General features: G+C 41.3%; 1 protein-coding gene across 13 annotated transcripts in view; it reads left to right on the forward strand.

The window, feature by feature from the left end:
• Positions 1–13223, forward strand: part of FRYL (FRY like transcription coactivator) — a 240071-nt gene that overhangs the window by 173482 nt on the left and 53366 nt on the right. For 11 of the 13 annotated variants that reach the window (XM_059671738.1, XM_059671683.1, XM_059671711.1 and 8 more), the window contains 9 exons: positions 589–848; positions 2004–2144; positions 4367–4535; positions 5373–5457; positions 5989–6101; positions 7051–7201; positions 7886–7989; positions 9508–9693; positions 11283–11487. In XM_059671738.1, the coding sequence (XP_059527721.1) occupies positions 589–848; positions 2004–2144; positions 4367–4535; positions 5373–5457; positions 5989–6101; positions 7051–7201; positions 7886–7989; positions 9508–9693; positions 11283–11487 (1414 nt within the window). The remainder of the gene's footprint in view (positions 1–588; positions 849–2003; positions 2145–4366; positions 4536–5372; positions 5458–5988; positions 6102–7050; positions 7202–7885; positions 7990–9507; positions 9694–11282; positions 11488–13223) is intronic. The other 2 variants (XM_059671691.1, XM_059671746.1) reach the window with 1 other exon arrangement.

Below are 13223 nucleotides of genomic sequence, written 5' to 3' on the forward strand. Positions count from 1 at the left end.
GACATCAATGATGAGAGCAAATCATTGATCAGCTGCCTTCTGCATGCCCCACACTGAGGATCGAGCCCGCAACCCAGGCATGTGCCTTAACTGGGAATCGAATCCATCTTGTGAATAGTGCAGCTGTGAACATGGATATGCTGATATCTTTTTGAGACCCCGTGTTGGGTATATACCCAGAAGCAGGATTGCCAGATCATGTGGTAGTTCTTTTTTCATTTTTTTGAGGAGCCCTTGCACTGTTCCATGGTGGTTGCACCATTTTACAGTCTCACCAATGGTGTGCAAATGTATATTTATCTTGACTACCAATGGCATTTTATATAAAAAGTAAGAATATGATATTTGTTAGCTGTTGATTTTCTTTATGATGTCATCGAGGTCAGATTTATGAAAAGGAGAAACAGTACTCATAATTCTCAAATGCAGTGAATAAAATTTGGCTTCCTAGTCTTTAAAAGTAAAGTTATACCAGGTGTTCCCTCTTTTGGCTTTGTTTTTGTTTGTTTGCCTTTTTTTTTTTTTTTTTATTTAATTGTTGAAAGTATTACAAATGTCCCCTTCCTTTTGGCTTGTTTGTAACTATAGAGATAAGCCAGAGAATTCAGACAGCTCACCCTGCTGGGAGGCAAGTCATGCTGCACTACCTGCTGCCGTGGATGAACAACATCGAGTTGGTAGATTTAAAACCTTTGCCCACAGCGAGGCGACACGATGATGATGAAGATGACTCCTTAAAAGACCGAGAAGTCATGGTGACTAGCAGGCGCTGGTTACGAGGAGAAGGCTGGGGGTCCCCACAAGCCACTGCCATGGTTTTGAACAACCTGATGTACATGACAGCGAAGGTACAATGGGTTTGAACTGCTGCACAGAATTACTGTGTTCATTAGGAGGAGTAAACAAGGTTAGAAGTAGATGAGGGGATTAGATAATCCTGTGATAATCGAACATATATGCATTATAAATTCCTTTCTCTAAAATAAACTTCTCATTAGATATAAAATATCTTCTGTGCGGCGGGGGATGGGGGGGTGGGGGGGCATCTAAAATCATGTAATTACAGTCAGGTGCCGCTTCATGGCAGGCATGTGTTCGGAGGAATTCGCTGTTAGGCAGTTTCTTCGTTTATGAATGTCATAGAGTGCAGGTGGTACAGCCCCTACACACACAGCTGTATGGTATAGTCCATGGCTCCGAGGCTACAAGCTTGAACAAGATTAAATCAAGTTCAAAAGAAAGTGATGCAGTCAGGAGATGCGGTAAACACTAGGTATATGAGGCTGTTGCTGGCATAACACAGCACATTGTTTTGTGACAGACTTTTTTTTTTTTCTAAATATATTTTATTGATTTTTTACAGAGAGGAAGGGAGAGGGATAGAGAGTTAGAAACATCGATGAGAGAGAAACATCGATCAGCTGCCCCCTGCACACTCCCCACTGAGGATGTGCCCACAACCAAGGTACATGCCCTTGACTGGAATCGAACCTGGGACCCTTAAGTCCGCAGGCCGATGCTGTATCTGCTGAGCCAAACCGGTCAGGGCCAGACTTTTTTTTTTAATACATAGAAAGAATATGCTGTATTTTCAACCAATAACATAACTGTTTATTATCATTTTCGAGTATCATGTACTATACACAATTGTATGTGCTATACTTCTGTACGACTGGCAAACACCAGCATTACCTCAGACACATGAGTAATGTGTTGTGCTATGATGTTATGACATGACATTGCTAGGCAATAGAAATTTTTGGCTCCCCCATGTAATCTTCTGGGACTACCATTGCTTGTATAGTCTGTCGTTGACTGAAATGTTATGTGGCCCATGACTGTCATGGTATTTATGTATAGATTTGTTGAAAGAAATGATTATTCCTCTGAAGTATGGGAAAGCTTCCTGTAAAACCATTGTTTTCTGATACTGCATGACGTGACAAGTTTGCTACATAATAGACAGCCTTTACTGAGATACGTGTTGTGTTTCCTGCACCTAGTATGGCGACGAGCTGGCCTGGTCGGAGATGGAGAACGTGTGGACCACACTTGCAGATGGCTGGCCGAAAAACCTGAAAATAATTTTGCACTTTTTGATCAGCATTTGTGGAGTGAATAGTGAACCAAGCCTCTTGCCTTACGTATGTATTCAAGTTGATATTTAACTTTAAAAAAAAAAGTTAATGGTGTCGTGTCAAGCCAGAGTATAGGCATCAGTAGACCAGCAGAGGCAGAGCAGGGCCAGGCAAAGGACAGTCGGGAAATAGCACGTGGTTTTGCTCGCTGATTTATTTAACAAATATTATCGGCCAGGTGCTCTTATTGCTGGCCAGAGGCTCTGCAGGGTTCTGGGCATTATAATCTGATGGCTGGTACAGATTTTATTTACTTAATGAATAAATCAGTAATTTAATAAAGTCCAGTCATGAGAAGGGCTGCAGAGGACTGAGGGTGAATAACTTGGCACCACGGCTGTCTGGGAGGATTAGAGATGATGCTCAAGAGAAAGTGTTATTGAAGCAGAGACCACAGTGATAGTTTTTGCTGGGCAGGTGCTGGCATTGGGATATCAGGTGGGGCAGGGTGGTCAGTCCAGAGTTCAGTGCCTAAACCCGTGTGGAAGCAAAGGAAAGCTTGGTAAGAGATAGACCATGAGGAATAAGGCAGTCTTTGCCTTGTAAGGGGGAAAGCAGTTCTTAAATCTGCTCAAGTTAAGAGACTATGAAACTATCAGCCAAGAGGCTGAACTGAACACACATATGCATGCGAACACACGTGTACACACTCCCTCACCTACTGTGGGTCTTTCCCCGAAGGTCCATTCTCATGGACACCTTTGCTGGCTCATTCCATCTGAAACTATAAGTGCCCTGCCCCCCACACAAGAGCCTTTTTCTTTCCCTGCTTTGTTGATTTTCCTAGTATTTATCATCATCAAACATATACAGGGTGGGGGGTAGGAGCAGGTAAATGGGGGATAAAAGGTGGTGATGGTGAACACACCGTTCAATTACACGATTCGTTATAGAATTGTACACCTGAAACCTATATAATTTTATTAACCAATGTCACCCCAATAAATTTTTTAAAAGGAGCCATTTTTAATGACAATAATAATTCCTCAATTATCATTTTTTAAATGATACAAGTACTTCATCTACATTATGTCATTTAATCCTCACAGTAAGTCTGTGATTTTGGTAAGATTGCCACAGTTTTACAGATGAAGAAAACACGGCAGAGGGAAGAGTAGTTTCCTTAAAGTCACACATCCGTTTAGCATCGTCGCGTGGTAGGTAGAGCTGGAGCTCCAACCCAGATGTGTTTGTGAGGAGTGAACGTTTCATGGAGAAGGTGGCGGAGTTGGGGTGAGGGTGGGGCTCGAAGACTTGACAGGATGGGGGGCAGCAGTGTCCCCTCAGGTCAGAACAGGCACAGAGAGGCAGCGGTGCACCCGGCGGCCAGGTGACTGGACCTGAGAACAGGGAATTAGCACATAGAGCGGGTTGGGTAGGAAGTCAGCGGCGGGTAACCATGATAAGACTTGTGGTATGAGAGAATAAAGCTTGTTTTAGGATTTCTCCAGAGGTCATGTGAAGCAGAGCTTCTCGCACGTCTGTGTGCATGCGAATCATCTGGTTGAGTAGTAAGGGGAAACGTATGGAGGAACGTACGTGTAAGGCTCACTCCTGGGATTGTTTTCACTTCACTCAGACTGTGCACTGGGTTACAGCGCTTTGTACATCTTCACCTGCTGAACTCTAACAGCTGTCTGAAGCCCCGTTTTGCAGAAGGGAAAACAGAGTAACTTTCCAGCTCCTGTAGGTAGTAAGTGTTAGATGTACATTCCCACCCAGGCGGGGTAATGTGGGTTCAGTTTAGCTCTAGGTCCTTTCTTATTCTCTACTCTGTACTGCTGGGTTGAATGTAGAGAATGGGAACGCAGAATAAAGGATAAATCCTGGGTTTAAAGGACTGAAAATTAGAGGAATACTTGGGATGTATTAATTCAGTTTTTTCCCATTAAAAAGATAAATTGTGTTATAGGAGAGCAATTATCTTTTGCTTTACTTTAACCAAACAGAAAACGAGCAAACATGTAAAGGAAGTAGATAATGTTGTGGAAATCATTATTAAACAATATATTAAGATAATATTAATAAGATATAATGTTGAGGGTCAGAGGGAAGATAGTATTTATAAAGCTGATTAATCAGTGTTTTATTGCTGATCGATGTGATATTCAATTTTAATTGTGCTTATTAATCTACCCCTTTAAATGGAACTTACAAAATTTGTCTCAAGACAGATTTATGAAGTAAAGATTTTGCTTTTTCTTTTCTGCATGACCTCTCTGTGACAGGTGAAGAAAGTTGTTGTATATTTAGGTAGAGACAAGACAATGCAGTTGCTGGAAGAGCTGGTGAGTGAGCTGCAGCTGACCGACCCTGTCAGTGCAGGAGTCACGCACATGGATAACCCCCCGTATTACCGCATCACGTCCAGCTACAAAGTCCCTTCTGTCACCTCAGGTGAGAAGTTACAACTGGTTACTCTGGCTCAAAAGAGAGGCTTGACCTAATTGTTCATTTAAGCAAGCGTTTGCTTTAAACATCATCAAAATAAAAGCAAACATGAGTCATGTATGGTAATTAGCTTGACAAGATTTTGTAAATCCTCATATGACTAAAGAAATTTGCCAATCTAAGGATTCTTAATATTATAGAGGGAAACATTTATATACTTATTCAGAATCAGAATATAGATTTATATAGCCTTATATTCATTTTTAAAAAATATATTTTTATTGCTTTCAGAGAGGAAGGGAGAGGGAGAGAGAGATAGAAACATCAATGATAAGAGAGAATCATTGATCGGCTGCCTCCTGCATGCTCCCTACTGGGGATCAAGCCTGCAACCCAGGCTTGTGCCCAGATTAGGAATCAAACCGTGACCCGCTGGTTCATAGGTTGACGCTCAATCACTGAGCCACACCAGCAGGCCAAATTCTGCCATTTTTAGCACCAACTTCAATCCTTACTTCCAGTGGTACTTGATACCACTAATTTCTGAGCCTTTTTTGGAGATTCAACAATATAGGTATGGAAGCTTCTTGGTTTCTTTAACTACCAGCTTAGGACTCGGCCTTCTTAACACTTAATTGACTTCTTGTTCATTTGTTTTTCAGCATCCAAACTTCTGTTGCTATTGTCTTCTTTCCTTCTTGGTCACTATGAGTACATTCCTTTTTAACAATGCCTTTGCTCTCATTTTACTGGAGTTTTGACATCAATAATTTGATGTGTTTTTCTCCTGTTGAGTTATTACAGGTTTTAAATGCACGGATACTGTTTTGTTTCTGATTACAGGAACTACTTCCAGTAGCAATACCATGGTAGCTGCCTCAGAAGGCAATCTTGATAACAAGCCCATGAAAGAGAACGCTGAAGAGAGGTAAGCGCTTGTCTGTCGTTCCTCAGCCTTTCAGTGGGACCGCACTGAGTGTCATCAGGGAAATCGGCCATCTCTGGGTTGGGATGTGTGTTCATTGGGTCAGAATTCTAGTGAAAAAATACATTCCCATTTTGGAAATTTTCCACGTGGACTGTTTCAGCATTAAAGATGCTGATGTGCTAGACCCTTTTATGTTCTCTCAGGGATGAGCTGGTGGAGGATGGTCAGTGACTGTTGGTGTTTACATTTTTAAACTTTTCTCAGTGGATGTTTACTCTGCCTGTTTCCTATAAAACAGGTTTCACCAGAACATAATATTAGCACAACAATTTAACAAAAACCTTCAGGTAGAAATAATTGACTTATAAGCTTAAGCTTTTGGCTTTTGAGGTGAAAATTAATATGTTATCATGGTAAACTTCCATGAATATTTTGTGTACTGTGTTCTCTTTTAAGCACAGAGAGTGTAACGTAGAGTACAAATACTGTTTTTCCGTGAGCCGTGACTAACTGCAATGATCATTCCCCTAGCTATGTGCACCTAGACATCTACAGCGGACTAAACAGTCACTTAAATCGTCAACATCACAGACTAGAATCCCGATACAGTAGCAGCTCTGGAGGATCTTATGAAGAAGAAAAAAGTAATACATTCCAAATGTTCTTTTTTTATCATTACAATGGTGAGGTGTACTATTAATTATATTAATGCTAATCTCTTTTTCCAGTAACTTGTTTTTAAGAAGAGTATTTAACTGCCACTAGTGGTGTTCCAACATAATCTGAAATGTCTTGATTTTAAGAGACAGTATAAGTGGGGAGTATTTGTTTTAAAAGCCCAGGTTCCCGGTAGATAAATCAAGGAACTTAAAAAATAGTTCTCAAAGAGCATCATGGAGCAGTCACTGGCAACAGGCTGCTTTTTTAATCAGGTGCTCTTTCTCCCTGGAATCCTGTTTTATTCGCGTTCTCCCTTGCAGTTGCAAAGTGAACAATCTACCCAAGTTCACTGTGACTCTAGGGTAGGGTAGAATAGAAGCACAAGCCTTCAGACTGGGAAGGGGCCCTGAAGATGGTCGGGTCCAATCTCCTCATTTTGCACAGGATGGAACTGAGGTCCAGAGAGGTTAAGTGACTTACCCATGTCACACAGAACTCACATTTCCTGATGGCACGTTCTATCACACCCTGCAGCCCCCCTGGTGCAGAGCGGATTTCCTTTTCAGACGGGTTTTGTTGGCCCTCTCTCAGGAAATTTAGAATAACTTACCAGAAGGCCCTGTTACATGGCAGCTTCACCTGTAACGTGGTTACATGGCTTGGAGATCCATTATGGAACCATAAGAAACTGCTACTGTGGTTTCACTTTGACGTAAAGGCCGCTACCTCGATTGGTATCTCTTCTTTCTCTCTCTGACTTGCTTAATTTGAGAATACCTATACCCCAGGTCTTTCCTAGCAAACAAATGTCAAAAGAGTGGGAAATTGTTCTGATCACTTTCCAATGCTATGAATAGTTGGTGTCTTACTAGAGTTTGCTTATATTGGCAGAAAATAGCTGGTGTAGAAAATGAGATCATTTTATTTTGATAGGTGACTCAATGCCACTTTATTCTAATTGGCGACTGAAAGTGATGGAGCATAATCAAGGAGAGCCACTGCCCTTCCCACCAGCTGGAGGCTGCTGGTCACCACTGGTGGATTACTTGCCTGAAACGTCATCACCTGGATTACCTCTTCACAGGTGGACTACAGCGTCATTCCTATTTCATACGAGCCAAATTCTGCTTAACACTGTCAGCTTTCTCGATGCCATCTGACAGCACAGGAGACAAGCAATCTTCTTTCTTTAGATACCGCGACCAATGAGCTCAGTGCGTTTAGGTTTTGAGAAATCTGAAAACTCACAATCCTGACTGTATACGATGAGTATTATGAAATCTGAGTGTGCTGCTGCTTTTTCTGGGTGTCTGGCATAGTTACTTGACCTTTCTGGGACCCAGTTACTACATCTGTAAAGGACGGTTCTTATGGTGGTAGGCACTGTTATTTTGAACTGAGTTAAACTGAACTTTACCTAACAGAATCACAGGCGAACAGTTACTGCATTCTTTGAAAATGTATTGATGCACCAAACTCGCATTGAACACCTACTATGTGGCAAGCAGTGTGCCAGGTCTTAGGGTTGCAGATGAAGAAAAGATGGCCCTTGACTTGAAGGAGCCTTTAGCAGATGTTTTTTCCCTAAAATTGTCACTTAACAGTTTCTTCGGCTTAATTCCTTTTCCTCTGTTTTTCTTGAGAAGTTGTATTTTTTTTTTTTTTTTTTTTTACAAAATACAATGTTAAAGTCTTCAAGTGATTTGCATACAATTTTCTCTAGGTTTACTCCAGTGAAACCTTATAATAATACTCTTATTTGTCATAGGTGTAACATAGCAGTGATCCTTTTGACTGATCTGATCATTGATCATAGTGTGAAGGTTGAATGGGGAAGCTACCTCCATCTTCTTCTTCATGCAATTTTTATAGGTAACAAATATTTGACACTAATTCCTTCGTTTTTATGTTTGTGTGATAACTGAAAGGCAGTATGACTTAACAAAGTTCCAACGTGTTTGTTTCTGTGTTTTTTCTGTGCCATTTCCAAGCCTCTTCTCCCTGTGATTCTCGTGGTCTGGTGGGGTTCTTCTTTTAACCACAGACAAGTCTATCCCGTTTTCCTAACCTGTGGCCCCTCCCACTGCACACACAAATACACAGGCCCTCTCGCAGGAATACTTCTGTAGCTGTGGCAAAAGTAAAATTAATCTACCTCTGGGGTTGGAAACGTTCAGAGTAAATGGAAAATTAAAATGGGTTCTAAGTGTTTCCCAAAAGACTTGGCTTGTAGACAGTCTAGTCCAGCCATGGGCAAACTACGGCCCGTTTGAAATGAATAAAACTAAAAAAAAAAAAAAGACCATACCCTTTTATGTAATGATGTTTACTTTGAATTTATATTAGTTCACACAAACACTCCATCCATGCTTTTGTTCCGGCCCTCCCGTCCAGTTTAAGAACCCATTGTGGCCCTCGAGTCAAAAAGTTTGCCCACCCCTGGCCTAGTCTGATTATTACAGGTGAAACTGCGCCGTGTGCAGCAAACACTGGGCTCCATCACACTGAACAGTGCCTTTCATGCTTGTAAGATTGGTGTCAAGATAGCCGTCTTCCAAGTGTTCCAGATGTGCACATTCATAAATGTATTACTGCATTCCTTTGGTAATCTAGCATCTACTGACTTTCTGTTGTGTGCTGGGCACAGAAGATATTTGCCTTTTTAAAATCATTTATCTAGTGTTATGTAACAGAGTAATTAATTTTTAAGATTACACATAAAACTCATTGAAAACTTACCTCCTGGATTTTCCCCATTTCAATAGGACAGTAGGCTATGGTGCACAAACTCTAGGCCAGCAGTTCTCAACCTGTGGGTGGCGACCCCTTTGGCGGTCGAACGACCCTTTCACAGGTGTCGCTTAAGACCATCCTGCATATCAGATATTTACATTACGATTCATAACAGTAGCAACATTGCAGTTATGAAGTAGCAACGAAAATAATTTTATGGTTGGGTCACAATATGAGGAACTGTATTTAAAGGGCCAGAAGGTTGAGAACTACTGCTCTAGGCCAATAAAAAACTTTATGTAGTGTACCATCTTCCATAAAATATTTTAATTTTTTAAAAAATATATTTTTATTGCTTTCAGAGAGGAAGGGAGAGGGAGAGAGTGATAGAAACATCAATGATGAGAGACAATCATTGATCGGCTGCTTCCTGCACACCCCACACTGGGGATTGAGCCTGCAACCCAGGCTTGTGCCCTGACTGGGAATCAAACCATGACCTCCTGGTTCGTAGATTGACGCTCAGCCACTGAGCTTGCTGACTGGGCCCACAAAACATTTTATATAATTTCTGCATTTCTTTAAAATACTAATTTGGTAGCAAGAATGCTCATTATTTCTCTTTACTGATGATTATTTTTCTACTCTTCCTTTCAGGGTTTGACCACTGCCACCCTGAGGTGTATGAACATTGTAAACGTCTGCTTCTGCACTTACTAATAGTGATGGGACCCAACAGTAACATCCGGACTGTTGCTTCTGTCCTCCTCAGGAACAAGGAGTTTAATGAACCCAGGGTGCTCACAGTCAAACAGATTGCACACTTAGATTACACCTTCACAGGTATTTGCTTTAAATGTATCATTTGAAAGTGGAATCTCGTACTTCATTAATTTAAAATTGTGCAATAGAGAAAATCAAGTAAATAAAAGTTGAAATACTGGAGTACATTTTTTTAAAATGTAGTTTTATTATTTTAATACCATTGTCATTTTGTATTGACCAGTAACAGAAGGAATTAAGTTTGGAATATTTGAGTCTGTATTGCTTTTAAGTATCTTTGTCATAGAAAAAAATTTTTTTAAATGTGTTGTTATTGATTTCAGAGAGGATGGGAGGAGGAGAGAAATATCAGTGGTGAGAGAGAATCATTGACAGGCTGCCTCTTGCACATCCCCTACTGGTAATTGAGCCGTGACCTCCTGATTCATAGGTCGATGCTTAACCAATGAGTCACACCGGCTGGGCTGTCAGAAATTTTAAGTTCTGAACATATAAGTTGAAGATACAATGAAAGAGTGCTTAATTTACTAAGCACTGATCATCACAAATATTAGATTCCCTCCTAATGTCAAGATCTGAAATATTAACAAAGGAAGACATTAAAACATTTTTTTATTCACTTGATTATATTTACTGCATTTAAAATGTTATACATTTTTGTTGTATCACCTGGTCAGACATCTTTATAAAACTTTATGTCCGTAACTAATGATAAGTAAATAAATAAAATACAATGTTACACATTTTGAAGTATATTAAGTTTCAGATCACACATTTTAAAGTAATGAGGTTTGAATGAATGAAAATCTAATATAAAATTTACTTCACTGTTGATGTGAATTATTTTTTTCTTTGAAAGTTATACTTCTTTCCTAATAGCCATAACTTATTTATTCCATTTATCAGTATCAGTGTCCTTAGGTTAATAATTGATGATCTAGAAAATAATTGTTTTTAAAAACTGAAATAAAATTACTTTGTAAGTTCAAACTGTGTTCTATAACCCTATACCTAGTAAAACAACAATTATTAGGAAATTTATTCACCTTTTAAAACTATGATTAAAAGATGCATAGAATGAAGTTTACTGCCTTTTATGTTAAAGGTGTTTGCTCTTGTTTGTTTTTAAGGCTCCTTTCGCCATTTTCTAAAGATGGTCCTTAGTAATATCCTTTAATATTATTTAATAATAATATTATTATCGATTATTAATTATTATTAATTGATATTATTATCAATTATTAATTATTTAATAATTGACGTAATATAAATATTACAAACAGACTTTAAAATTGTCTTCCTTTAGGTAAAATGAATCAGAAAGTATAGAGTCCTTTCCATAACAAAAATCAGTTCACATCAGAGAAATGTGACTGACTTACGAGTAATAAATGTTGAGGAAATACACTGAAATATTGGGGAAATGCCACTTTCACCTTTGGCAGCAGATGGCAGCAGAGGACTGCACAGTAAATACAAATGGTTATGTTAATAACAGGCTGAGATAATGTTTGCCCAAAAACTCCATCAGAAGGAGCGCCGAGTCTCTCACGCATGCCAGATAGTCTGCAAGGAATGATCGTTCAATTCAGTAGATACTGTGTGAGGTTTCCTTATGCTTGGTATTCATGCCCGCCTTTCTCTTTCAGCAGGTGTTAGTGATTTTATACCTGATTACCAGCCCTCCCCTATGACTGACTCAGGGCTTAGCTCAAGTTCTACCTCTTCTAGTATCAGCTTAGGAAACAACAGCTCAGCCATTTCCCATCTGCACACCACTGTCCTCAGCGAGGTTGACATCTCTGTGGAGCAGGACGGAAAAGTCAAGACTCTCATGGAATTCATTACCTCAAGGTAACAGTGACACCTCGTACCGTCTGGCAGCATGCATGTGCGAAGTTGTTCCTTCATTTGTCAGTGACAGAGAGCCCTATTTTTTTCTGAGGTGCCATTGCTTGGAAATACACTGGTCTATATTGTCCACTATTAATAAGATCATGGTGCACCAAAGCATTCTTCTGTTGCGTTCACACTGTTGTACCCAAGGAGGGCCTCAATTGTGCCTAGAGACCAAGTGCCCAAAGAGAATACTGTATTATCTAAGTTTTACATATGCCTCTTGCATTTGCTACTTCCCCAGTCAACCATCAAGTATTTATTTGTGGTGCACTCTTTGCAAGGCACTGTAAGTAAAGAAGAAACTGAGAAGGGGAGGAACGGGCTGGTATTCCACAGCAGGAGCAAAATCTCGGGGGCGTGAGGAAACGGGCTGTAATCCAGTCCGGCTGTAACGCTGAGGAAAGGGAGTTTCTAGACAAGAAAGCCCGGGAGAAGGCAACCAGGAGGGCCATGAAGCCTCAGCCATAGGTTACAGATCTTTTCTCTTTCAAGGAAGAAGACATTATTGAAAACTAGTGGCCCAGTGCACGAAATTCGTGCACAGGGGTGTGTCCCTCAGCCCGGCCTGCACCCTCTCCAATCTGGGACCCCTCGGGGGATGTCTGACTGCCCTCTCACAGTCCAGGACCACTGGCTCCTAACTGCTCACCTGCCTACCTGCCTGATTGCCCCTAACCACTCTGCCTGCCAGCCTGCTCACCCCCAACTGTCCCCCTCTGCCGGCCTTCTTGCCCCCAACTGCCCCCCTTGCTGGCCTGATCACCCCCAACTGCCCCCCATGTCGGCCTGCTCACCCCCAACTGCCCCTCTTACTGGCCTGATTACCCCCAACTGCTCCCCCTCCCCCGCCAGCCTGCTTGACCCCAACTGCCCCCCCTGCCGTCCTGCTTGCCCCCAACTCACACCCCCTTTCAGCCTACTTGCCCCCAACTGCCCCCTGCTGGCCTGATCATCCCAACTGCCCTCCCCTCCTGGCCTGATCGCCCCTAACCACCTCTGCCTCAGCTCCGCCACCATGGCTTTGTCTGGGAGGACGTCCAGAAGGTCTCCCGGAAGGTCTCCCAGTCTAATTAGCATATTACCCTTTTATTAGTATAGATTAGTATAGATACTTGAGCTGAATGGAGAAGGTGGGAGAGACAGTCAGCCTCTTAGCATTGTGTGGGATGGCAGGGACTGAAGGCAGCATGGCCACAGAAAAGGTTTTCAGGGCACTTTGAGTGTAACCCTTATTAATCAACTTGGTGGCCTTGAGAATACAAAAACGTTTTAAAGGAAGAATCAGCCGAAACCGGTTTGGCTCAGTGGATAGAGCATCAGCCTGTGGACTGAAGGGTCCCGGTTTCGATTCCAGGTTGCAGGCACATCCCCGGTAGGAGGTGTGCAGAAGGCGGCTGATCGATGTTTCCCTCACATCGATGTTTCTAACTCTCTATCTCTCTCTTCCTCTCTGTAAAAAATCAATAAAATATATTTAAAAAAAAAAAAAAAGGAAGAATCAACAGGACATTATCCCGTCCTAAACGTTCCCTGTGGCTTTCACTAGTTCATGATTGTCTTGCATTACAATCTAAGTGCAGTCTAGCCTCTACAAACATAATGTATTGGCCTGTAACACAGACGCAGTGACCAGTACTCTTCTCGTTGGCAAAACTTGTCATCTTTCCCTGCTACCCGTGAGAGAATTTGAC

The sequence above is a fragment of the Myotis daubentonii genome, chromosome 1 (genome assembly GCF_963259705.1).
Source record: "Myotis daubentonii chromosome 1, mMyoDau2.1, whole genome shotgun sequence".
Lineage (NCBI taxonomy): Eukaryota > Metazoa > Chordata > Mammalia > Chiroptera > Vespertilionidae > Myotis > Myotis daubentonii.